Below are 26,046 nucleotides of genomic sequence, written 5' to 3'. Positions count from 1 at the left end.
GCAGGCATTACGTACCCAGAAACGCCGTAATGACAGAGGTATCTCAGAAACAAGTCGTACCCAAACACCTAGCCTTAGAATACACAACCCATTTTCTTAGATGCCGTCTCTTGCTATAAGCTATAGGCTTGCGCTCATGCCTACATCTGCGTGCAGCACTAAGAGCAAGCGCTGATGCTCGTAGCTTACATCGTCCGCCAAAAGTAGTTTGTGTAGAAGTGTCGCGAGAACTTGGGGTCAATGTTGACAACATGCACATCTCCTTTTGCCGCATTGCGGACGACAGCCTTGTTGTACTCGCCGGTCGTAGGGTCAGCTTCGACGTCGATACCGAGGGTGCGATAGAGTTTGAGCTTCAATCTATGGTCAAAGTCAGCATTTGCGCATAGTATAATAGGCCCCGAGTCACGACACGGAGACAGGCTTGCTTGCGCAACGAGCCCGTGCTGCCAGCATCTCGTCGTAAGCCATCAGAGGTAGAACTTACACTGTCGCATCCTCGCCCGCTCTAGGTTCAACACCACCTTCAACACCTTCCTCTTCCAACTCGCCGGCCACACCCCCCAACCGCGCGAGATCGCTCTGCAGCCTCTCACCCTCAATCTCCAGATCACTCGCCTGCTTCGCGATCTTGAACTTCTCGGTATCTAGCCGTAATATCTCCGCGGCGTGATTTGTGGGGTTATGCTGACTGAGGGTGTGGTTGTGGTTTGCGGAGAGGGTCTGGTGTGTCCGGTTCAGCGCGCTGAGCGAGGACTGGATGGAGCGTAGGTGTTGGGTGCGGAATTCGCTGAGGGTGCTGAGCGACTCGTTTATGCGGTGGAGGGAAGTTTTGTCGTTGGCTATTTTGAAGTGCGATGTGCATTGCGCGATGAGCTGCGTATTGTTAGGGAGGGTTGTATGTGTTTAGAGAGGGTGCGTACGGCAGCGGGGTCTTCGTCAAGGAGCATCTTGGGCTGATTTGTGTTGCGCGAAGCTGATGTGTATAGTACGATTGTTTTGAGTGTTCCTGGATGTTTGCGCAATTGGTTCGTCTGGTATCTGGTGATGTCTATCGCGACAAAGCCATGGTGTTGATGTTCTTGTTTGGATGGCCCGTGCCAAGTCGCGTGCATGGCAACCGCGACCAAGTGGCGGAAGGCGCAGGCGTAGCGTGGCGCATGGCCGGCAGCCACGAGGCGGCGGCGTACGTCACGGTAAAAGATCGCCTGCTCGGCCTGCAGCTGGAGCTTTCACGAGACAGCCCGTAGTTTGACGCTTACCACTTGCACTAACGCATCCTCACGATACCAACTTCCGCCTCCCCCAGAGACGACTTCTCAGACCTCTCTAATTTTCTCGCGCACAACGAACAGCCGCCATGCCGCCGTCATTACCATGTGAGTGGGATAACGACTTCTGGGCCGACGAACGCTCATTCCCCTTAGATGCCGCCGATGTCGAGTCGCCGCTCAAGCCAGAGGAGCTGCAGGTTCTGCGCGCGCAGTACGAGAAGGAGGGCGAATACGTTGGTCTGCAGACGAAGTTCAACTACGCATGGGTACGGCTTCCCCGCGTCTTGTCACATTTGCACATGCGCACGGCACCACCCGCAACAAGCAAGCTCATGGTATTCTAGGGTCTGATCAAATCCACCTCCCGTCCCGACCAACAGGAAGGAGTGCGCCTCCTCTCAGAGATCTTCCGCAACTCGCGCGAGCGCCGGCGCGAATGCCTCTACTACCTCGCCCTCGGCAACTACAAGCTCGGCAACTATGCTGAAGCCCGACGGTACAACGAGCTGCTGCTGGAGTTGGAGCCTGCAAACCTCCAGGCCGGAAGCTTGAAGGGTCTCATCGACGAAAAGGTGGCAAAGGAGGGGCTTGTGGGCGCCGCTATTGTGGGAGGAATCGTGGTCGCGGCGGGCGTGGTGGGGAGCCTCTTGCTGAGGGGTGGCCCTCGAAGATCGTGAACAGGTGCCGTCGTCGCGAATCTATGACATGCGCAGCGTCGTTTGGATCACAGGTCAAGCCAGGCCCGCAGTCATGTTGATGAGTACATGCATAGGCGTTTGTGGTTTCTATACCTTTGGCAGGGATCGTATGGTTAATAGCAATTTTTGATATCTGTAGTATACACAAAGCTCTCCTACCAAGCAAGCGATAGCACTGACCACCTTATCGCGCGACGTACTGTTGGATTGCTGCGGGCGACAGTCTTTGGCTGATGGAAGGCCTCAGAACTAGATGGAACACGGAAGAAGCGGGCAGAGACAACTGGTCGGACAAACGTAGAGTCAGAGCAAGACAATCAACCGTTGCCGCGTTCAAGAAGACGCGCAAGCGACTTTGCCCCCGTCTCCATTTCACATCTGCCCTCATAACTTCTTGACCCACGAAGCAAAGTGCTAGGTTAGCTTCGCCCAACTCGAGATACCGCGGGACAAATCGCTAGACCCCACCACCCCTGCACACCGAACAACGTCATTCCGGTGTCTGACAGCTTTCGCGCGAAACAACCTTGGAACTATCACCTTACGGGTAGCCTCGCCTTAGATCTCCCTCTACGCCAAACTTCCCTGAATCCTCTCCGCAATCCACTGCAATCACCCCTACCTGTCTGCTGTCGCAGCTCGCCACCATCACCTGTACTGGCAACGGCGCGTGATAGGCCCTTGACTTGAATTGATCCTCTTCCGCGCCTGCTCCCGACACAAGGCCGTAAGTCGGCGTCCGTTGCTCGAACGTTACTTCCATGCTGACATACCTTACCCAGTCTCCTTGAACCTCGCCCTACTACCCTACGTCTTATCACACGTCTCACACCTGCGACCATGGACCAGTCGACCAGCCAGGATGCGCAGTCAGGAAACCCGCGGCCCGGGCATCGCGACATGATGTTTTGCCACGAGTGCGCCGACGAGTGGTATCGAGACGAACATGGCCTCTCGTGTCCAGAATGCGGCTCAGACTTCACCGAGATCGTGAGTTTAGCCGCCAGATCCAGCCTTCAGCCCGTCAAGCACGACGCGAAGTGCATATGCACCGAATTCCGCTGACACCGAATAGATCGAAGACAACAATGACCCAAGAGATGCTGCCCCCGGGATGTTTAGCCATGACGGCGACGACTCCGACTCCCTCCCTGATCTCGAGCATGCCCCACCACAATTAAACCCTCACCACAACCCATGGCAGACCGACGACCCGGAGGAGGGCGACATTAGCAATGTCAGATTCACAGAAACGGGTCCGGGAAGGTACAACCTGCAGGCTACGGTTACACGATCCGTATCGCCCCAGGGGGGCATGGCGGTGCCTGGGTCAATAGGAGGATTCATGGCCATGTTGAACGGGCTCACCGGGGCAGCAATGCGACCACAGGGGCAACAACCGGGTCAGCAACCGGGTCAAGGGGAGGGACTGTTCTCTGGCGCTGGACCAGGCACAGGCCCAAACCAGTCTGCTTTCCAAGAAGCTCAAACCCAGGGTCACGAAGGAGGACCTCAGATCCGCGGAGGAAGCTTCACATACCACGGTGGCGCTCGACTGTTCCCCGGCAATGGAAACCACCCAGGCCAGGCCGAGCCCGTGGATGAGATCACCAAGTAAGCAGGAGCGAACCATCATATTTGGAAGCCGCTAACAAGCCAAACAGTGTCATGACTGGCCTCATGGCTGCCTTTGGGGCACCACCTCCTCGCGTCCACGCCCACAACCACCCACTCGGCGGCGCTGAGGGTACTTTCCGCGGCGAACACAACCATGGCGCTGGCGAGCAGTTCGCGGGTCACCCTATCCTACAACTATTCTCCTCTATGGGTATGATGGGCGGCCACGCTGGCAACATGGGAGATTTTGTCTATTCTCAAGAAGGCCTAGACCGCATCGTCTCCCAACTCATGGAGCAAACCTCGACGAGCAACGCGCCCGGTCCGGCAACACAAGCCGACATCGATAAACTCCCGCGTACCCACATCACTGAAGAGATGCTAGGCGACGAACACAAGGCCGAATGCAGTATATGCATGGACGAGGTCAACATCGGCGAGCAGGTGACGCTACTGCCATGCAAGCACTGGTTCCACCACCCATGTGTCTCCGCGTGGCTGCTCGAGCACGACACCTGTCCACATTGTCGAAAGGGTATTACCAAGGGTGACGAGGGCCAGGCGAACAACCCTGCGTCTGCAGACTCACAGACGGATCGTACGTCCCAGATGCCGGGTTCCTTCACTCCTTCCGGCTCGGGCACGTTCAATGATCCCTACGTCGTTCCCGCAGGATCCCCACCCCCACCGTCCAACGGTCAAGGCAGCTCGTCTGATAACGCAAATGCAGGCTCGGGCAACGGTGGCATCAGTGACCGGATACGCAGGGGTCTGTTTGGATCTCCGCAATAGGGATAAAACCCTCTTGTCGGTAATATCAAGCTAATCTTCATGTATATGCCAGGGCGGGACCGGTTCAGGAGGAGTAGAGAGGTACTGCGCGAGGCAAGACAGGTCCGCCGTGAACTTCGCTCCGGTTCTGAGTCGACCGAGCTTTTATCACCGGAGATTATCCTCAGTGGCAGACCCAATACTGAAGGGGCCCGCCGTGTATCTTCCTTTCTCAGTCCACGGGCTCGGACGCAGCGGTCAACCTCTGGAGGTGGCCCTGAGAATCCAAGCGAGTCCACTCCACAGACCACGTCTCCAGATGGCATTGCGCAACCGAGCGGGCCTTCGACGCGACGACACATACGGCGATCTGCTCGTTCAAGCACAAGGCGTCAACGGTCCGCTTGAGTCTTGCGTTGGCGTCGGTACATGGGTTTAGTGGTGGGCGTTGATGTGCTTCCTTCCCCACGCGTTTGCTCAGTGGATGCTGCATGTACATAGTTTTTCTCATCCTCCTTAGATATCAGTATGCATAGTTATGGCGTTAACGATTGGGGTATACATCCACGGATGGGAGTTTTCATAGTTCGCGAGCGCCAATACCATTGCTATCATGAGTTACCTGAGCCTAGAGAATCCGAGAACATTCAGTATTGTTGTCCCTCACAGATCGCCCTTGACTGCAATTGCCGTTGCCACTTTACGATCACATGTCAAATCAAAGAACCTCCCAACCGGCGGTGTCGCCTCGACAACGCAGCCAGAAGACTTTTTCTGCCGTGATTTACGTCCTCACGCGCCACGATACGACGTTGATGCGAAGAGGCGGTGGAGCTTCAGGCGCGAGTGCTGACCTGGCTAGCGCGCCGCCTTGTCAACGGGTGGGGTGCGGTTATGCAGGGCCAGTCCGTGAAATGACTAGGTTCTGGGGTGCAGTGGTTTTGCGGTGAAGAGACTGCACGACGCAAGGTGATATGAAGGTCACCAAGCTAAGAGGGGAGGAGGTTGGGGAAACTACGATCACAGCCACTTTCGGGCTTTGAAGATGGCCTTCGGCGAGGTAGCCGGAGTTTGAGGATGGCAACGTGACGGTCCGAGAGAGGATTGGCGAGGCGAATGGACTGACTGGGCATGGCAAGAAATAATTCAGCGGACCCGATCGAACAACGCATCAACGCTTCGACCGCCCATCACGGAAAGGCCCTGCATGACAATTGCGCGCGCGTCCAGAGTGTCCTTGTCTCAGCAGAGTCGAGGCGACCAGTCGGCACGATACTTTGCCCCAACTCTGAGACGAAACGTTTTTGCAAAAGGAAAGACCGTGTTCCTGCAAGCCATTGGGGTTCGCATAACATCAGATCATGCCGAGTCACACGTCGACGCGCCCGTGACCGTGCGCGGAGCCCTACGCTGGAGCCCACGATCTCCGACGATGATGTGCTGGCTAAGGCTTATCGATTGCTCGCCCAACTTCCTGTAATCGAATGCCGAAGCTATGTACGTCGTGATCGTGATACTACGTGCATGGCTGTGATTGGCACGAGGAGACGCGCTCCGGTGGGGGGGACACGTCGTGTGTTGAGGGCGTGGGCGGGTACAAAACCTCGAGGGCCTCATCAAACTGGTCGTCGACGTGCCAAAAGCAAGGACGTCGTCCTCAGCGACGTCGCATGGCTGGGTAGTCAGCACACGGGTTGTCGTCGAGGAAGCCCTGGCAGACCCTAGTCGAGGCGGTAAGAAGCAAAGTGGAGCCGCTTGGGAGCTTTGACAGCGCCGGCCTCGACGTCCATCTGCGTTGTGCTTGCATTAATGCCTGTCCAGCCTCGCCCATGCCAATTGTGCTACCGTGTCGCAGCGTTACATGACTGGCTCGTGCCTCCCCTCGAAGATGTATATACCTCGTAGCGGACGTCTAGCGCCCGACAATCCACCAGGCTTGCATGCAGGATCCAACGTGTTGTTGTGCTTGTACATAAGTAAAGCTCCATTTCGTTACCGTGCGGTGAGGAGACTTGACGGCCCGCCCAGATTCAGAAAGGGCAACAAAATTTTCAGCATACTTGATTGGACTGGCTCGCGCGGGAAACAGTGGCGCTTTCAACAGAGGGAACTGATAGCAGTAGAGCGTGAATCATGCCGAGCTGGGGCAGGAAAGAAAGCTATGAGTGAGTGCTACCCGTCACCTTCCCCTCTGCCTCCCCCTCCACCCCTCACCACTGCTCCCTCTGTCTGAGGACATTACGATACACGCCTCTTTTCTTCTTGTTGCTTTTGGTAAGAGGATCTCGCCCACGATAGCTCGCTGTCGTGTGGTATACCCTAACATATTTTTTTCTTACACCACTGTTGGCCCGACCTATCTGCCATACATTGGATGCTTTGCGGCCATTGTCGTTCACCTACAAAGTCACCAGAGCCCCCACTAACACCGCCGCGCAGGGCCTCTTCGAGAGAGCAGAAGCAGATCCTCGCTGATATCAACACGGGATCTCAGAAATTCAGTAGACGGCTGTTACCACCACGAACGATAAGCAACAAGCGAAACGGGACGATCGACCCTTTACCTGCTCCGATTACTGGCGAAGCGAGCCAGCAAGAAGAGCGTCGAGGCCGGAAATCAACGAGCTCCCTGCGACCGGGACTCCCCAAGCGAACCAGCAGTATGAAGAGAGCGTACAACTATTTCTTCGGCGGACCTGCACCGGTACCGGCCACGGCCGAGCCAGCGACGCCCGCCGTGACAACCGACGCGACCCCGCCGAGCAAGGTCGAGTCGAGCACGCAGGACAATGGCGTCGACACGCCGCCCGAGACACCACGTGAGGCGCCTACACGGTTAAGTGAAGACGAAGCAGGTACGTGACACTCACCGCGCACCACCCCCCACCTGCCCAATCCATAACAATGCCAGCAGCATTCCCCCACTATCCGCTCTCGCTGCACTCGCGGGCGTCTCCCCTGCACCAGAATGTCCCCGCTCATCACATACTAACGCACCATGCCCCAACAGCAGACTCGCCCTCGCCGCCCTCACCACAGGCGTCCGACAGCCTCGAGACGCAGATCGAGAAGCTGAAGCGGAAGCTCAAGCACGCCGAAGCCGACCTCGACGAAGCCCAGCGCGTCGCCGCTACACAGGATGAGCACGTGCGCACGCTCGAGGACGACCACGAGGAGCGCAAGAAGGAGTTTGAGGCCCGCGAGCAGTCGCTGCAGCAAGACAAGAAGGACCTCGAGGAGCACATGGTCAGCGTCGTCGTCCAGCAGGTGCGCGAGGCCAAGGCCAAGGAGAGGAACACGGTCCGCGACGAGTGCGAGGCCGAGTTCAACGCAAAGATCGCCGACGTCAACAAGGAGGCCGAGGAGCTCCGTGCCACCGTCGCCGACCTCGAGAAGCAGATTGCCTCGTACAAGGAGGAGGTCGAGCAGCTCAAGGCCAAGCTCGACAGCGACAAGTCCGCCGGCACCGAGTCGGTTGACAGGTCAGAGGTCGAGGCTAAGGAGACTGAGCTCGCCAACGCCAAGTCGCAGTTGGAGGAGCTCACTGCTGAGAAGAGCAAGACTGAGAAGGACCTCGCCGACGCTCTTGCCACGATTGAGGACCTCAAGGCTCAGACTGTCGCCAAGGACGAACTCGACACTCTCGCCGCTGACCGCGACGCGCACAAGACCAAGGTTGAGGAGCTTGCCGCCGAGGTTGCCGTTCTGAGAACACAGATCGACGAGTTGGAGGGCCTGAAGGCGAAGCACGCTGAGCTCGAGGCCGCCCACAGCAAGCTCTCCGATGAGCTCGCTGCCCGCGGCACCCAAGACGCTGACGCTGACAAGGCGTCGAAAGAGGAGGCTGATGGCCTTCGCAGCACCATTGCCGAGCTCCAGGCTTCCCTCAAGGAGGCCAAGGACACTCTCGACCAGAAGGCTGCTGAGCTCGACGCCAAGACCAAGGAGCACGCTGATGCCGCCGACCAAGTCACTTCGCTCACCGAGTCCTCCAAGGGCGAGGTCGAGAGCCTGAAGACTGAGATCGCCGAACTCCAGGAGAAGCTGAAGACCGCCGACATGTCCAAGGGCGATGCTGACGAGCTCGCTCAGAAGGTATCCTCCCTCGAGAAGTCGTTGAAGGAGGCACAAGATGAGCTTGCGGCCAAGACATCTGAGCTCGAAGCTTCTTCGTCCTCCCTCGCATCCGAGAAGGACGCCGCCGTCAAGGCTGCCGAAGAGGCCAAGAGCGAAGTCGACGCTCTCACCACCAAGATCTCCGAACTCGAAGCTTCCCTCAAGGAATCGCAAGACAGCCTCTCCGCCAAGGACGCTGAGCTCGAGACCGCTAAGGGTGACGCATCCAAGGCTGTTGGCTCCGCAAAGGACGAGGTTGCCAGCCTCCAGAGCACCGTCAGCAAGCTTGAGGCTGAGATAGAATCCGCCAAGGGCTCCTCCGACGAGCAGACTACCGCTGCGAAGAAGGAGGCCGCCGAGGCTCGCGAGGCTGTTACCAAGCTCGAGGAGGAGCTGAAGGCCGCCAAGGACGAGTCTAGCAAGGCTTCCGAGGCTTCTAACTCCAAGGTCACCGAACTCGAGACTTCGCTTAAGGAGGCCCAGGACAGCCTTGCCGCTAAGGAGTCTGAGCTTACCGCCGCGAAGGAGGAGGTTACCAAGGCCGTTGAGTCATCCAAGGGTGATGCTGAGGGTCTTCACAAGACTATCGCTGACCTTGAGGCGTCGCTTAAGGAGGCCAAGGACAGCCTATCGTCGAAGGAGTCTGAACTTGAGGCTGCCAAAGGTGAGACCACCAAGGCTACTGAAGAGTCCAGCTCGAAGATCTCCGAGTTGGAGACTAGCTTGAAGCAAGCTCAGGATGACCTCACTGCCCACAAGGCCGAGTTGGAGACCGCGAAGAGCGAAGGTGGCAAGGCTGCCGAGCTCGAAACTTCTCTCAAGGAGGCAAAGGACGCCCTTGCATCCAAGGAGTCTGAGTTGGAGGCCGCCAAGTCAGAAGCCAGCACTGCTACCGAGTCGTCCAGCTCCAAGATTGCAGAGCTCGAGGCTTCCCTCAAGGCTGCTCAGGAGAGCCTGACCGCGAAGGAGTCGGAGCTCGAGGCCAAGTCTGCCGACGCCGGCAAGGTCTCTGAGCTTGAGGAGCAACTCGCCTCTGCTAAGTCTGAGCTCGAGGCCGCCACCAAGGAATCTCAATCAACCAAGGAAGAGGCCGATGGCCTCCGCAGCAAGATCACAGACCTCGAGACCTCCGCCAAGGGTGGTGCCGATGAGTCTGCTGCCAAGATTGCAGAGCTTGAGGCATCTCTCAAGGAGACTACGAGCAAGCTGGAGGCGAAGGAAGCTGAACACTCCGAGTCACTCAAGGCTGCTCAGTCATCAAGCGAAGACAAGGTCGCCGCTCTTGAAAAAGAGCTTGCTGACGCGAAGGCTGAGGCTAGCAAGGTTGCCGACCTCGAGGCATCTCTCAAGGACGTCACCAGCAAGCTTGAGGCTAAGGAGGCTGCTGCATCATCTGGAGATGAGAAGGTCGCCTCTTTGGAGAAGGACCTTGCCACCGCTCAGGAATCACTTGAGGAGACTAAGAAGGCCAAGGATGCTGTCGAGGAGGAGCTCAAGGCATCCAAGCAGGCTGAGGCCGAGGCGAAGGAGGGTGCTTCCAAGGCATCTTCTGTTGAGTCTGAGCTCGCTGACCTCAAGGCCTCGGCTGAGAAGTCGACTGCCGAGAAGAGCGAGCTTGAGGAGAAGATCAAGGTCAACGATGCTAAGATCGCTGAGCTCGAGTCTACCGTCGAGGCCGCCAAGGCTAAGGAGTCTGAACTCACCGCCCTCCAGGCTAAGCTCGACGAGGCCACCGCTGCCTCCGAGACCGCGACCAAGGACCTCGAGACCTCCAAGACCGAAGCTGCCGACGCTAAGAAGTCCCTCGAGTCCCTCCAGGCTACCCTGAAGGAGCAAGAGGAGAAGACCAGCGCCCTGACATCCGATGCCGAAGCTGCGAAGAAGGAGCGTGATGACATCAAGACCGAGCTCGCCAGCGCCAAGGAGCAACTCGAGAAGGCTCACGCTGAACAAGAAGAGCTCAAGAAGGCCAACGCTGAGATCTCTTCCAAGGCCGAATCCAAGGAATCCGCCGCACCCGCCGTCGAACCCGCCCCTGAGCAAGTCGCCACCGAGCCCGTTGCCGAGCCCGTCGCCGAAGCCAAGGTTGAGCCCGAAGCCGTTGCTGACGTTCCTGCCGTCGACGGTGCCGCCGAGACTGAAGCCACCAAGGAAGCTGAAGAGCCAAGCACACCTACTACACCCACCACGCCTGGCAACCAAGCTGAAGAGGAAGAGGGTGACGCGAATGGCGAGGCCACACCTAGCTCGGGGAAGAACAAGAAGAAGAACAAGAAGAAGGGTAAGAAATAAGCGTGAAGATGACGACGCTTGTTTGATGATACCTTTTTCTTTAGTTCGAGTATGAAGATTGCTGCGTTGCGGATGGACGCATAAGATGACGAAAATACGGAAGTGGAAGATGGAAGATGGATGGGAAGTTGCATTATACCCTTGCTGCACTGGCACCCTCCCTTTTTGAAGATGGTGGGGTGGCTGTGGGAGGATTTTAGATTGTTTTGTTTTGTTTTGTTTATGCTTGCCGTCGTTTCTTTGTATTGCGGTTGCGACCCCGATCTCTCTCCTCCTCAGTAATGACCGCCTTTACGCCCTTCGCATGAGTATGAGATGGATGAATGGATGGATGGATGATGAAGGATGATAAGGAACATGAGTCATGTAGATAATGAAAAGACACCTTTTTGCGCTTTATATACTTCTATACATTTATTAAATTGGTTGATGTGATATGTTCACCTCTATCACAAATGTCGAAATCGTGCCACGACATTCGCTGCGTGTACTCTTCTTTCTCCGAGCTTCCGGCACCGTTCGCCTTGTCCAACATTTCAAGTACGCCCGCGTACCCCTTAGAAGTCGAGGGACTTGAGGCCGGATATACATATCGTGTCACGAGAACGGTAGATGTGAAAAGCTACTTATACTGCGCCTATGACAGCGTAGACTGATTTCGGTGTTCACGTAAGTAGCAACTCTGTTTGCTGGCATAGAAGTTTCATTCGTTGACTCAAGTTGTAATGCATCGAGGTGGCTTCTACACTAGTTGAACGAAGAAGGTACGCAGTATGACACAAAAGCGGCAGATGTAAAGAGCTAGTCATACTGCACCTATGACGGCCACAGACTAATTTCGACGTTCACGCACACAACAAGTCCTTTCGCCAGGATCCAACGTTCATTCGTCGACTTGGTTGTAATGCGCCAAGGTGGCTGACTCTACTACTTGAAAGAAGAAGGTACGTGTAGAAGTTCGTGTAGCAAGGGAAGTCGGGACTATGCCAAAGCGGAGCGGTACAACGTTGTTAGTTGTGTTTTCTTTGTACGACACGGAGGCGTTTTGTAGATGTATATATGAGTATGAGGATACGGAACATCTGTCCGCACACATCCTCGTCTCTCTTACTTGATACTTGTTATCTCTACACCAGCACTACATATAGCCCGCAATGATGACGAAAGCATCTTTCTTGACACTTCTCTTCATCACGACAGCAACCTGTCTCTCCATCACTGTCAATAATAACTGGCATGACCAGTCGGTCCTTGTACCCAAGTGCTTAAACAGGTTTGGTACATTCTCCCCTCTCTCGTCTCGTGCTTCCGCTCGCCTCTCATCCACTACTGTACAACAAAAGCATCTCAGCATGGTGAACACGTCATCATGTCAAGGCTAATCATACATGGCAGACCGGTGCAACCGTGACATCGACGAGCCACAGATATGCTGCAAGGGGTTGATGTGTAGGGAGAGTGACCTGCACCAGACAATCCATGAGTGTCTAAAGCCGTTACTTGTGCAAGTCGAGACTCTCGGAGAACCGGAATGTCGGATTGTGAAGCGTGAGTCTTAATGTTCCCTCCTTTTCTCTCCGCTTCTCACATATGTGCACTTTATTACGTCTCCTTGATACTATGAAGGTGTAGCTGATCGTATTCTAGAACATTGCAGGCCGCTTCCTGATCGCCCGCAGGAGGGATGTTGTAAGGGGATGGTGTGTGAGAGAAGGTGGGATGGACATGGGCATTTGGACGATTGGCATATGTGCTATGACCAGGAGAGTTTGGAGCTATGATGTGATGCACAGTGCAACTGAGAGGTTTGTGTGAGAGAAGTTCTCGGGGGGAAACTAGGCAGGTAGAAGGTGTATGAGCGCTATGGAGCATTGATACGGGTGTCTTTGATGCCGGAATGAGCGTGACACGGAGTGTGTGAGTGGTTAGAAGCTTTGACACGAGGATGCAGCGAAGTACGCGGTGTGTAATGATGTTGAAGCTTTGATACGGCAATTCAGCCTTGCACAGTAGGGTCACGTACGTCATCATGTGAGTGCGTGTATGGTGTCGAAAGTGTTGAGGAAGCCGGAGAGTTGTTAGTCACGGAGAATTGAGGGGTTGTTGTTCGTACGGCGCACTTTGCGGTGAGAGGTGGGCGAATGGACAGGGCGTTTTGTATACACCGTAGTGGTGAGACACGTCGCCGGCTTGTGCTGCTGTGGCTGGAATAGTTGGTCATCGGAGTGTCTGCTGCTGAGAAGTTGGTGGTGTACGAGAGAAGCTCGTTTTCGCTGCTTCCGGCTCATTCCATTTGTTGATCGCACTTCTTGGAGTGTGAGTCTTGAACATGATCTGTTGTCAATTGGATCAACCTGCTAGCGTTGAAGACAGTGCGGCGGAAGGTCCTGCTGCGTTGAAAGGGAAAGTGTGATAATCCAATCGACACATGGCATGCAGCTAGAACCCCAGGCTCGACTCCAGACGTTGAGAAGAAAGGCCCGAAGCTGACAGTAGCATCATGCGTGGCGAGGAATGCTTTTTCGTTCTTCGAACCTTAGCGCACAACGCGCGACACCAGGATCGCCATTCTTCTTTGCCTCACGCACCGAGACCCGGACCAGAAAAGTGTCGGAACATTCTGTAGTCTCGAAACACGAGTTGCATGCTGATCTCACGATAACTGCGAGCAGTTCGGTCGCCGACTCTCGTGTTTTAGTCTCCGTCGCACTTAGAATGTTGAGACAACGAGAAGAAAAGTGCGACGAGCTTGCGGAAGTACGAAGCGTAGGAGTCTTTGCGAAACAATGATGGTGTGTATAATAAAGAGATGGAAGTCGGCTCCAGCCTCGTTCAAACTTGCTTTACCATGAGTACCCAACTTTCCTCGTTCGCCATGAAGATCACCATCCACCTACTCTTCGCACTTGCGTCATCGGCCGCTTCATTATCTCTGCACGAGTCTAGACAAACGTCTTGTCAAACTCTCGGTGGTGCGTTGTCAATCCCTCTGCTGTTCAACTGCGGGCATGAAAGCAATATTGAAGGCGCGTGCGTGCATTTAGCTAATGATGAGCAGAACATTGCCTTGCTGATCCCGGCGACTTCCCTCAAGACGGTTGCTGTAAGGAATTCAGCTGTGAGCAACGCAGAGATCCATGTTTCGGTATTCTGGGACCATTCAAATGTTACGACACGGCTGCTCCTGATGAAGAATGTACTATAACGAGGACGGAGTGATGGGATTGAACGCGGGGTCGGGCTGTGGTGTTGGTAGCGGAAGATGCCGCGGTAGATCCCGTGACAATACTATCGATAATGGTGACTTAGCGCACGGCAGTCTAGCATGTCCGTAAATGTTAGAAGATGAACAACGTGATGAACGATGCCGTTGAGATGCGTCGTGGTTCTAGTCCACCGCTCCATTGATGTGATCGCCTGACCCCGCTTTGGGCGGACCGAGCGGGCGCTAGGCGGGTCCTGCATCCCCAACGATGTTTGCTCTTTCCCATCCTTCTTTCTGCACCCCGACTTCACGATGTTGTTCCTGTCACTCCACATACCCGAGATCTTCACACATGTCAGCACTTTCTCGATACACACCTAGGCATGTAGGCTAGCTGACCGCCGAAGCTTGGTGCAAACAACTTTGGAGGTTGTGCACCTGTGTCGCCTGAAGCGTGCCCGACTCCAAAGCTTCATATCACTGCTCACGGTCTTGAGATGAGACACCTTGTCTTCTGAGAAGAGCTGCAGGTCTGGTCTTCAGATGTTGCAGATATTGAGAAGTACACGGCATGGCAAGTCCCAAAAGAACGTGAACGCGCTGGCTTCGGGCGAAGGATCGCCTCATCTCCGTTTCATGTGACGAGTGAAGCAATGGTTCAAGTCCATGGCGCGTACTGTGGTCTGCGAATCTGGTGTCTGCTCAGTAATGCACCGATCGGCTCCATGTCCGGCATTGGTATCATGATGCAGTCGCGCGATTAGATCAAGGCATGGACGAAATGTTTCCCACGAGCTGACGGACTTCTCACCGCTATGGCGATGCGCTGGTAAAGTGGCCGTTGAACAATGCTTCTGGAACGTTTCTGGTAGCTTTGATTAGCACAGATCCGATCTTCATGCGTGCAGTCACGACGATGCCAAAAAAGCACACTTCAACACCGTGCACGAGAAGAAGCATCAGGACAGACACCGACAACCCAGCATATAAGGCTACTTCTCATACCACTTTATTGCTCATCAGCTCATTACATCTCATTCACACAACAGTCACTACTATACACTAATACCTTCTAATAATTCTTACGATCTTTCCCACCGAATTCATTCAAACGCAAATATGAAGTTCTTCGCTATCATCGCTGCTGCTCAGCTCGCCACTGCTCTTCCTTTGGCCAAAGAGGATGACTCCAAGGCCTGCTCCGGTGGTATGTCGCATTCTGCCATCGCTTCCGTTTTCCCCACTGACCAGACACAGTTACCTGCCCAGTCACAGAGGCCTTAGGCTCTTCTGTTCCAGCGGTCCCTGGCATGAAGCGCACCTTGTTCGACGACGTTCTTGGCAAGCCCGCGAAGGACGAGGAGGAGAAGGAGAAGCCTGAGGAGGAAGAGAAAGAGGAGAAGGAGCCTTCTTACTACGTCACTCCCTCCAAGGAGGACTTGAGCTACGACGAGCTCAAGCCCGAGATGGAGGAGTCCTACGAGGCCATCCCCAAGGAGACCGAAGAGTCTACTGACGAGCTTGAGTCTTACGACGAGCTTCTCTCCAAGAGGACTCTCGGCGACTTGTTCGGCATGGACGACGAGGACTCTTACGAGGAGACCAAGCCCGAAGTCACCAGCTCCGCCTACGAGGCTAAGCCCACCCCCAGCCAGGGTTACGAGCACGCCCCCAAGCCTTCCATGGCCTACGAGCATGTTCCCGAGCCCAGCAAGGCCTACGGCGCCGTCCCCACCCCCAGCAAGGAGGCCTACGAACATGTTCCCACCCCCAGCCAGGCTTACGAGCACGTTCCTGAGCCCAGCAAGGCCTACGGCGCTGTCCCTACTCCCAGCAAGGAGGCTTACGAGCATGTCCCCGAGCCCAGCAAGGCCTACGGCGCTGTTCCCACCCCCAGCAAGGAGGCCTACGAGCACGCTGAGCCCAGCAAGGCCTACGGCGCCGTCCCCACTCCCAGCATGGTCCACGAGTACACCAAGCCCAGCATGGTCCACGAGAAGCCCACCCCTTCCTTCGGCTCTTACGAGTCTGCCCCCACCCCCGTCAAGGACACCTACGAGTCTTACCCCGCTGAGGACACCTACGAGGAGGGCACTGAGGAGGAGACTGAGGAGGAGACTGAGGGTGGTGACATGCTCGATGGCCTCACCAGCATCCTCGGCCTCAAGAACTAAGCCGCTCCGATAATCGCAGCCTATGTGTGATGGCACCATCACATGAAATTTGGATGGAAAAGTTGTGTTTGACTCTTCATGTTCAAAGCAAGCCCTTACGGCTTCTTTCGTTTGTCTATAGCTCGTTCGAGCCCCCCTTTTGCAGTCGTTCTGGTTAGCCAGCTCGAATGTGTACATGTACTTAGACTAGTATCCTCAAAATTGCAATTGTTATTCTGCTATCTTTCTGACCAATGTTGTAAGTGACACATCAACAGCAGTCCGCTGTCCAGTGCTTGTGAACGGTCGTTACTCTACTGGCACCGGTTTGAGAATCATCGCTGTTGCCAATGAGTTTGGGATTCCCGTACCTACACTCTCCCAGCTATACTTTGCGCGAGAGTCTAACTGACAATACTGCATTGTATGCACCTCTAATCAGCACAACCTATTGAATGTCTACGATCACGGTCTCTAATGATCTTTTTGCGGGGTCAGGCTGAAGATTCATCAGCCTGGTGCCATCGTGCCGCCTGCAGCGATCATGAACCAATGATACCGTCACAAGGGTTTGGAATGCGATTAAGAGCCTTAAGTCATGATCTCTCATTCGCAGACGCCGTCAAGCATGCCAAGGAAGGATATGTGATGCCGCAGGTATGTCTACATCCGGCGTCGTGGTGTTGCGATAAGAGCGTCAGGCTCTATCACAATTAGCCGTAGATCTCTCATTAGTGGTTTTTTAATGAAGGCATCTTGCAAAGCCTGAATACTGCACCGATCAGTTGTTTCTAGACTGTTCATGCGTCACCCATGACGGCTGGCGACACGAACCTCCTTGTGTATCACCTCCGACAACGCGAAAGTAGCATATATAAACGCCGTGGAGATTGCGTGTAAGTTGCTCGTCAGTCCAGCTCACCCTGACTTCTATCCTACCTCCTCCCAAGCCTTCCGTGCAAACCCTTGCAAACATGGAATTCGAACCATACACCTCCCACCACTTCAACACCGCCCCAGACATCCACGATGCCTACAAAACCTACGAGAGCCAGAATCTAGAGTATTTCATTTGCACGACAATCCGAGACATGTTCGTCGCCCACAGCGTCCACAATCTCTTCGGCCTCACTCTTCTTCACAACCACTTCAAGCTCGAGGAAGCCGAGAAGCTCGTTCATGTCGACAACATCGCGCAACCTTGGAACGACCATACGGCCCGCAAAGAGCTCCTGGCTGATGTCGTCCCAACGCAATGGCGTTTCACCGACAGCGGTATCGCGCCATTCGAGTTCAGTTGGACCGGTAGCGACCGCAGCATCTCGGACTTTGACATACAGGAACACAAAGCCTTTTTGCAGGAACTACAGGCTTTTCTCAAACTGCAAAGCTGGTTGGGTGTCTTCGGGGTGCAGTATTTGGACACCTCGGTGCAGGCGATTGGCGAAGAGAATGTGCCTGTGGAGATGACGAGGGAGAGAGTAAACATCACGCTTCCTTTTGTGCTGAACGAAGGAGATGAGCTGGCGAACTTTGAAGTTCTGTGGTCTTTTGATCCGATGATTCAGCTGAAGAAGTGTTGTATTGGTAAGTGTCTGGACAAACAGTCTGGACACCCCAAGTCTCATACACACAAGACTTGCAACTGATAGAGGTGACGGTACACACAACGGACGACCAATTTGACGACTAGCTAAGACTCTATCAACTTCGTTCACCCCAAAAACCATGACATGGCACAGCGACGTGAGCACTCGCGACAAAATGACAAACCCATCATGAGCACAAAGCCATCTCACCCAATGTAGGGCAAGTCGCGCCCTTCCGCCTGCGATCTGCAGTAAGCATTGCGTTATCCCACGCGATCCAACGTGAGATCAGCACCCGGCCCTCCTCGGGCTGATCCCTGACATACGCCCCGTGACCGTGCTTTCGTCTCCGTCAGATCAGAACGGATCAGATGCACCGAACAGTCGGTCTGCCGAGATGAACGCGTATGACATGCTGAACCTGGGGCTCTGCTGAGAAGATGCACGTGGTTATGCCCAAAAGCGGCTCGTGGTTTATCTGATGGGAGTATGTGTGGTAAGCGTGATCTATCTGCTCGGGCGTATTTCACGGTGAAGGTATCTGATATTACGCCTTGGCCAGATGTTCTGCCTTTTGGGGGTTGAAGTCTGATCTAGGCCGTTTTGGTCGTACTAAACATACAAGCAACATGTTCTCGTGATGCGAACATATGGAACGCATGCGGCACGGTTAGTTGCGACGATAATTCGCCGTCGCTAACGACTCCCTATAAACCATGAGGGTCTGGACTCAGCGTGGGATAGTCTTCATCAAGGCATGTGACTTCGTGACCAGGATTGATCGCCTGAACATCTTGTGTGACACGGGTCCTCGGCGTCGGGACAACCACTGGTCATCTGTGAGGGCCCTTGTATGCCCACCGCCCATTCCGCCTCGTTAACGTGCGCGATAATGCTGAGATCATAACACCTACTCTGATAAGCTCAGCTGATGCCTATATCGCATCCGGTGCCGCGGAAGTCGTAGCTCCTTGGCAAGTGTTAGGCAGTGGTCAGGATTGGGGCCAAAGGTTGACTGCGCCCTCTATTGTGGCGGAGCTCGCATAACTTGACATGTTGGGTGCGGGCCAGGCTGCGGAGAAAATGTTTGGAAGGATCGCATGCGTGTAGGCGAGAATTAGTGTGTTACAGATACATTGCGCTACATACGGTGTAGTTGGATGGGTAAAGAAATGGGGAATCTCTGGAGTTTGAAGAAAACGAAAGAAATGACTAGGCGAACACCAAGCCTTGGGTATATGGGAGAAATGAAAGAGCCTCGTTGCACATTCCCTTGAAATGCGGATCGAGATACACGGGGGACGTCGTGCGGACGGGCTCGAGACTGTGGTTGGCGCGGATGTTGCCTTGAAAAGCGATCGACGTCGAGCTCCGTGGAAGAACACTCCGAGAGGCGAAGATGGGAAAGATTATTGGGTAGAAAGAGTGGAATGAACGCCAATGTAATGCAAAGCTGACCATCCTGTATCGACAGGGTTCGCGATCGGGTTGTATGCGTAAGATGGCTTGTACCGTTATTGATGATCCTCTATGTGTAGTCGATGATGAAACCGAAAGTGTGGTAAACGCCGCCTCCCCGGGGTATGATGCGTCCAGTGTCCAAATGCCGAAACCGCCGTATTCAACGCCAAACCAGATACCGGATATTATTAGAGAGCTGCGAACGTCTGAAGGTGTGCGGGATGCGCGAGGCGAATCTAGCGATGAGTGGTGTGGAGAGCGATTGGTGCAACACCCCATCGGGTTAGGCCCGCATGGATCATGCGGACATTGGTTGATCACCCGATGCAGATCAGAGCCCGCAACGCGTAGTCGTATCGGTAACCCTTGGAGTTTTGTCTCCCAATCTTGCCTTTCCTACACCCTCGTTGTATCTTCACCGTATTGATGGTAGCCATGAGTTGATGACATTTGACTGAAGTCTGGCAAGCCGTTCTGCCGTGGCATTTGCAGCGCATGCGCGATTGGCGGCATTTCCGTTGCAGCCGAAGTATTGGGATATCCATAGTCCCAGGACCCTCGTCCTCCATGAGAAAGAGGCGACGGGTATTGTGATATCTGGTGAGTGGTAGTGCCCCACAGAGTCATGCCCTGGCCTGAAGGTGTCCTTTGGGCAACCGGCATGCCTTGTCCTGCTGATCCTTCGAAGCCTGCTGCCACATTTTGATGGGGCGATAGACTAGACGAGGTCAAGCCGGATGTATAGGCCGTTGAAGCAGTCGAAGTAGGCAGGGTTTGAGGTGATGTGTGTCGATGAGCGTTCAGTGTTGCCTGCAGGGCAGTGCTTGGAGCGTACGAAGTCGTCGCAGTGGAGAGATGCCCAACGCCAGCTGTCGAGGCATAACTAGCAGACTGGTCTTGTTAGCTTCGCTCTCAGTAGCTAGTTGCGGAGAACGTACGTATTTGCTGATGATCTTCTTTAGAGCATGCGACAGTATCTTCCAGGGGAACACCTTGACGTCCTTCTCAATATTACGAGGCTTGGGATTGGGGAAACCCATGATAACTTTGAAGAATGGTTCGCTATCCGCCCTCGCCTTGGAGACTGTGAGGGGGCGAAAGCCTTCGAGGTTGCGACGGATGCGGTTCTTCTCCTCGACGGTAAAGCGAACGTTTACGAGTTGTTCCAGTAGGAAAATGGTGTCTACGCTTGTGATGAAGCACTCATTCTTCTCTTTCCACCAGATACAGCTGACGCAGATGCCACGCCCCTGTCGAGCTTCCAGTGTTGTGGGCGCAAAAGTAGTCGTTATCTTGCTGCCATGCTGCGATCTTTGGAACTCGACAAGTCGTCTCTTCACGTCCAACTCCTCTGTCGACCAGTTGTCGCCCATCTTATCAAGATCGCCGTCGATCTCCAATATCGCCTTGCTCGGACCCATCGCATACGGATTGAAAGGCTGAGTCGAACCAGTACTACCGTCTCCTTGCGAGAGATGTGTTGCACGGACCAGAACTGGTGTTGAAAGTGCGGGTGGTGAGGGCAGAACGGTCGCGGTGTTGCTTCGAGTGGTATGAGTGAGGGGATTGTAGGAGGCATAAGAATGCGGCATCGGCGACATCTGGGGCAGTTTGTAGTCGCTGTGGCTCATGCCAATACCTGACGGTACTGCGTAAAGAGCTCTTTGGGACAGTTGCGAGCCGTAGTTTGTCTGCTTAGACATATCATACCCAGCGCTCTGTGCGTACGTGTTGTCCAACGCAGACTGGGTCGGTAGCGGCGATAGTTGAGCGGCAGAGTAGGCTCCCGACGAAGCGCGTGGCTTCGCAAATGCTCGCTTTGCGACATTGCCATCGGAGTAGCCTCGACTGTTTCCGAACTCTGGAGAGTATTTTCGTTTCCTGGAGAAATTGGGCGAGGATTGGTATGCTAGGTTTGGCGACATGTCGGTGTATGTGAATCTTCCAGCGTCCGTTTCCGATCGTAAGTTGCCCATCTTGTCTTCCATCTGCATCTTCAACATCATGGTTGGATCGAAGGTGTTGGTCAGTGGGAAAGGGGGCACTTCGACGTTCAGTACGTAGTTGGTCCATGCATCGTCGTCGTAGTCCACTTTCTGCAGTGCAGCGACGCACTTCTTGCTACCGAACATGAGTATGAAAGTATGCTGGTTTGCATCAAGATCGTAATTCGTCCGGAGGTGCAGCGTTACCGTTGATCCAGCAGTGCCTTGTGCGGGTGTAATTTGTTCGGTGATTTCCGTTTCAGTATCTGCAAGAGAGGCGGGATGACGAGCTCCTGCATCGATAAATGATGGATTGGGATGATGGCCTGCTGCACCGCGTGACTCGTATACCAAGCTAGGGATGTAGGGCATCTCTGCGCTCGTGGGCTCATGGCTTAGTAGCGCGGGCGCATCCGTGTACTGCGAGGCGAATGCGGGCTGCGCAATGCTCGGATAGCTTGCAACCTGATTTGATCTGGTGGCTTCGGCATCTGGAATGTATGTGGTCAGTCAAACGTGCTAATCGTTCTCACGTGGGCCAGTGCCGGGTTCAGCCGACCCAACCATGGCAGGTGCGCTTCCACACTCGTCAGATGAGCCACAATCCACTTACCATACACATACTCATGGTTCTTGCTGTATCCCGACATGGATAGTAGTTCTGCAGCTCTCGCAGCCTGGACAGCCTGAGGCCCACCACCAAGGACCGAACTGCGCAACACTGGGGATAGGTCCTGACACTGATCGAGGACGCCGCCTGGTAGAAGCTAGCTAATCCCCAGAGGAATGTTAGCAGGCAGCCTAATATTCATGTGGGGGTCAACGCGCAGGCAGCCATGGAGGGGTCCTGAAGCAGGTGTCCTGACACGCCTCGAGGACCCGTCACGTAGGAGGAATAACGCACCTGATAGTTCGACAAGATAAAACGGCCCAGCTCGACAGGGATGGAAATTTCCAGGGACTGTTGGTAGTGTTTCCTTCTCGTCTCGGTGGAAGTGAGACGATGACGGAATGTCACAGGACTCGTGGGGTGAGAGTCTGCGTCCTTCCCAGTGGTAAAGAGACAATGTAACCTTGTTGCAGGCAGATTTTGCGACAAGTAGACTCAACAAAGTACCACAAATGCGATGGGAGATAGATCCGGAGATTATTTTCGGAGGTCTTGGGACTAGCGAAGCCGACAGAAGTGGCCTGCTTAGAGACAAACGATCGGGCTGTTCAGGAGTTCGATTCATACGGGCCCCAGGGCGACTTTGAGTCTCGGTATCAAACGCGGTGAGTCCAGCTCTTCGCCGACTGCAGCTCAGACAATTGCAGCTTCTTACTGACGAAACAGGGAACGGGTCGTCTTGCTTTCGCAAATCGTCACTGATTCAGAGCAACGACCAGGTGCTGAAATGAGTGTGAGCGACTTGGTACGGGATGTCGCATTAATCGACCCGCATTTTGACGTGACTGACAGCTTGACTTACATATAGGACAAAGGAGTAATGACATTAACCAAGGACTGGCCAGTATGCGTGAGGCTCGGCAGCCTTGCCGTGCGGACGGTATATGGAGCTGCGGGACGACGGAGCTATGACTGCGGAGGTAGGCAACAGTTAATGCCAGGTAGAGCTGATGTACGGATCGAGCGACGAACGGACCCAGGGCAGCGGAAGAGAGACGGGATTGGTCGAGCGTTTACGGCGGAGCATAGACACAACTGCAAGGAAGAGCGAGTGAGCACAGGGTATTCTTGGGGGCTGGGATGACTCTTGGTGATTACCGATCCCGTCCACCTGGTAGCCTAGCGGGCCTGTCGATGGTGAAGCACGCCCTCAAAAGGCTAGTATTATGGCCGTTGAGCACCACGTCGTGCAAAGCCTGACGGGCCCTTTGTTCGCATTGATGGATAAAAACGGTGAAGGCTAGTAGGCGGCTGGGTCCTGTGCGCTGAGGCTCTGGCGGGTGGCCTCGGATGGCGCAGCAGTGCAAAGTGGCAGTAAGCTGGGCTCCACTATGAGTGCTGATTATCTCTGTCCAGTGACGGCTGCCCACAGTGGGTCAATCGGAAATGCTTCAACACACAACTCCAGATTGAAGACGATTGACGCTGAAGGGCAACTGTCTTGGCCAGTACCTGAGATGTGGAGCGGGGCCCTAAGACCTCTGCAATGGTAGGAAGCGCGGATGCGGAGAAGCAGGGCCAGAGCTCCCAGACACTGTCCGTGAGGCGTCGGATGTGAATCAAATTGTGATTGCGATGGACTGTAAACACGCAGAGCAATGGCGAGCAGTTGGGGTGGGTATGAGAGGGATCAATGGGGTGCTGAGTATGGCGAGGTTGACGCATATGCCGGGCGTAGCAAGAGCATGGTGGGTGCCCAACGCGGCGGTGACCTTGACGATGATATACATGCGGCCCAGCAATCCAGTGAGCATCAGCAGCACGTCTACGGCCTCTAGGAGGGACGACTGTCAGGGCGGCCATGAGCCTCTGGGGCCCGGGATATGGGCTCCAGTGCTCAGTGGACAACGAGTAGCCGCGATGACGGCAGATGGCTGCTCATGGCGGCCAATGCGCGGCAATGCTCAGCATGGCCCCATGTGAGGATAGTGGTGATGGCATAGTGGCAGGAAGGGAGGGCATGTGTTGGAGTGTGGTGAGCAATGGGCTCCGTTGCCAGCGGTCAAGCGAAGATGCATCTATTCCTGGTGTGGCTTGCAGAACCTTAATTCGCCCGACCCCTGTCCATCCTGCGCATCGCCAGAAAAGCCACACCAAACAGCCTCAGGCAAGCCAGGCACCGCAAAGCTGCCTACGCCTCGCTTCGCGACTCTGCTGGCTCGACGGCGATGCGCCGGCAAAGGGATGTTGTTGTCCCACGCAGGCGCGTTGGGGTAGTCAACGGCACTGCCAGCGCCTTCTTCGTTAGCCATCGCTCCTGCCTCGGCCAGAGCGTCGTAGCTGCCTCGCTTTGTTTGCATCCCGCCGCATCGGGAAAAAAGCGACGACACCCGCCCGTCGCTCCTCCCGCGAGATGAGGCTGACTTGACCGCCACGGAGCCCCTCACTTCGACGGGACTTTCATCACGATCTATTCTCGCCTCAGGGCCATCATTACGCTCTTAATCACTACGCGACTCGGCGCTGCAAATACCGTTACTACCGACGCGTCTGCCGACACCGACGCGACTGCCGAACGCGTTCAACGGACGCGACTCCCACATCTATCTCCGTCCGGCGTTCACGCAGTGCCATTCCAGCGAACCATGGCCAGTGTGGCCTTGTAGTATTCTTAGAAAGCTGATGCCGTATCCTCAACGCGCTTGTCCCGAACGGATGCCTGCCGGGTCTCTCGTGGCTGTGTGTCAGCCGCCAGAAGCGGAGCATTAGCATCAGCGCTTCCGTGATAATATCACCCATCGAGCCATTATGCCGTCTCCATCATGGCCATCCGTTCGCCTTCTTTACCATAGCTCGTCAGGAGCGCAATCCGACATTCGGGTGTCTTCTGCAGGGGACCGCATTCCTCCCACCGTACCTTGGCAGACACCGGGACCCTGCTTCGTGCTGCCATTGCCTCCAAAGTACCGACATTCCTCTGACTATGGGCTGCACTGATCATCTTACGATAGCCCACTTACTGCCAATCTACAAATCTATCAATCACGGCGACTCCACGGCTTCCAGCGCCCTTTTCTCCCTACCACCACCCCGATGTCAGCTACGCAGAGCTGCTAGTAAGACGCCCGCAAATATACCTGGATTAGGTGTAGCTCCGTAGTAGCCAAGCCTGCAAATCACTCTCTTTACCATCGTGTCTGTTCACAGTCGTGATTACCGGAAATGGATCAGCATGCACGCTGCAACGCGACGCGTTTGCCGTCACCGTGGCTTGGAGGCAATTTATCTGGTGTGACCGGCCTACAACGCCGTTCGATACGCCATTGTATTACCATGCTTGCGCATGAGCGACTTGAAATTGCTGCTCTAGCCATTATAAGAGTTGGAAAACGTACCATGGCTTGAACACTCTCTTGCGACTAGGATGTTATCCTCCACGAGGATGCTTGCCACGGTGCTGGGTCTTTGCCTCTGTCATCTGAAACGCGCTTACGGGTGATGGTCGTACAATATCAGAGGCATGCAGTCAGCCGCTCCAGTGCAGTGGACCCAATACAGAGACTGCCTGGGTATCCCAACGCTTGGAGAAATCCCAGGACACCGTCTACCACTCAATCCCGCACGAATTGACAACGATCTCGAGATGAACTGCTTAACAACACACCGTCGTCGATCGCAACGAAGGCGAACATGTGTAACCTTGCAACGGGTCTTGTACGCGAGCAGATCTCGGGCTATTGACCACTGGTCTGGTTGCACGAACTGAGCACAAGACTCTCGGACGTCGCACTCACTACACCATAAAAGAGATGACCCGCTTTAGCTAATCCCCATGGTGGCTACTCCGAAAGCGTTCGGGTGGATCTCTTGCGCAAACGCATCATGGATCTCATTTTGTCAACAATGCACCTGCTACATCGTTGCTACTTGCCACGCATCTAATCGCCACGCATTTCAGTGAACTCCAGAATTGGCCATTAATCTATGGATTTTACATTACCCTTCACGAGATAAGGAGCATCCAGCCAACACCTCGGTACCGAGCCGAAATAGAGTTTATGCAGCTATCCAAGATGAGCATGGCCACTCTGACCACGATACATCTCCTTCATATTCACAGGCTCGGCCAGCAGCCGAAGTTCCGCGGCGGAATCGATCCGCAAAGCACACCCTTATGAACCCGGTTGTCGGGTCTGTTCTTACTTTCTCATCACACCAAACCTTCTCGGTCGCCACAGCAAGGGGCGAGACAACCCGGATACCAGGTCTGGCCGC

General features: G+C 54.8%; 7 protein-coding genes across 7 annotated transcripts; 5 read left to right on the top strand and 2 right to left on the bottom strand.

Annotated features, from left to right (window-relative positions):
* Nucleotides 1–185: 185 nt before the first annotated feature.
* J4E84_002275 (uncharacterized protein) lies at nucleotides 186–950 on the bottom strand (the record flags this gene model as incomplete). Its single annotated transcript, XM_049384902.1, has 3 exons — nucleotides 186–360; nucleotides 488–876; nucleotides 924–950. The coding sequence occupies 3 exons, from the start codon at nucleotides 948–950 to the stop codon at nucleotides 186–188; spliced, it is 591 nt and encodes a 196-aa protein (XP_049246925.1).
* A 410-nt stretch (nucleotides 951–1,360) lies between these two features.
* On the top strand, nucleotides 1,361–1,951 carry FIS1 (mitochondrial membrane protein; the record flags this gene model as incomplete). Its single annotated transcript, XM_049384901.1, has 2 exons — nucleotides 1,361–1,540; nucleotides 1,619–1,951. The coding sequence occupies 2 exons, from the start codon at nucleotides 1,361–1,363 to the stop codon at nucleotides 1,949–1,951; spliced, it is 513 nt and encodes a 170-aa protein (XP_049246924.1).
* An 861-nt stretch (nucleotides 1,952–2,812) lies between these two features.
* On the top strand, nucleotides 2,813–4,381 carry J4E84_002273 (uncharacterized protein; the record flags this gene model as incomplete). Its single annotated transcript, XM_049384900.1, has 3 exons — nucleotides 2,813–2,962; nucleotides 3,048–3,586; nucleotides 3,637–4,381. 3 exons carry the CDS (start codon nucleotides 2,813–2,815, stop codon nucleotides 4,379–4,381), a joined length of 1,434 nt encoding a protein of 477 aa, XP_049246923.1.
* A 2,641-nt stretch (nucleotides 4,382–7,022) lies between these two features.
* J4E84_002272 (uncharacterized protein) lies at nucleotides 7,023–10,768 on the top strand (the record flags this gene model as incomplete). The annotated part of the gene is made up of 2 exons (XM_049384899.1): nucleotides 7,023–7,215; nucleotides 7,371–10,768. The coding sequence occupies 2 exons, from the start codon at nucleotides 7,023–7,025 to the stop codon at nucleotides 10,766–10,768; spliced, it is 3,591 nt and encodes a 1,196-aa protein (XP_049246922.1).
* Nucleotides 10,769–15,092: 4,324 nt separating this feature from the next.
* J4E84_002271 (uncharacterized protein) lies at nucleotides 15,093–16,147 on the top strand (the record flags this gene model as incomplete). Its single annotated transcript, XM_049384898.1, has 2 exons — nucleotides 15,093–15,180; nucleotides 15,231–16,147. 2 exons carry the CDS (start codon nucleotides 15,093–15,095, stop codon nucleotides 16,145–16,147), a joined length of 1,005 nt encoding a protein of 334 aa, XP_049246921.1.
* Nucleotides 16,148–17,100: 953 nt separating this feature from the next.
* Nucleotides 17,101–17,775, top strand: J4E84_002270 (uncharacterized protein; the record flags this gene model as incomplete). The annotated part of the gene is made up of 1 exon (XM_049384897.1): nucleotides 17,101–17,775. The coding sequence occupies one exon, from the start codon at nucleotides 17,101–17,103 to the stop codon at nucleotides 17,773–17,775; it is 675 nt and encodes a 224-aa protein (XP_049246920.1).
* Nucleotides 17,776–19,894: 2,119 nt separating this feature from the next.
* J4E84_002269 (uncharacterized protein) lies at nucleotides 19,895–21,789 on the bottom strand (the record flags this gene model as incomplete). Its single annotated transcript, XM_049384896.1, has 3 exons — nucleotides 19,895–20,059; nucleotides 20,115–21,652; nucleotides 21,786–21,789. The coding sequence occupies 3 exons, from the start codon at nucleotides 21,787–21,789 to the stop codon at nucleotides 19,895–19,897; spliced, it is 1,707 nt and encodes a 568-aa protein (XP_049246919.1).
* Nucleotides 21,790–26,046: the final 4,257 nt, after the last annotated feature.

This window comes from Alternaria hordeiaustralica, assembly GCF_023758085.1.
Source record: "Alternaria hordeiaustralica strain BMP 2776 chromosome Unknown scaffold_3, whole genome shotgun sequence".
NCBI classification, from domain to species: Eukaryota; Fungi; Ascomycota; class Dothideomycetes; order Pleosporales; family Pleosporaceae; genus Alternaria; species Alternaria hordeiaustralica.
Note: the sequence above shows the minus strand (reverse complement) of the source record. Positions and strands in the feature narration are given on the sequence as shown.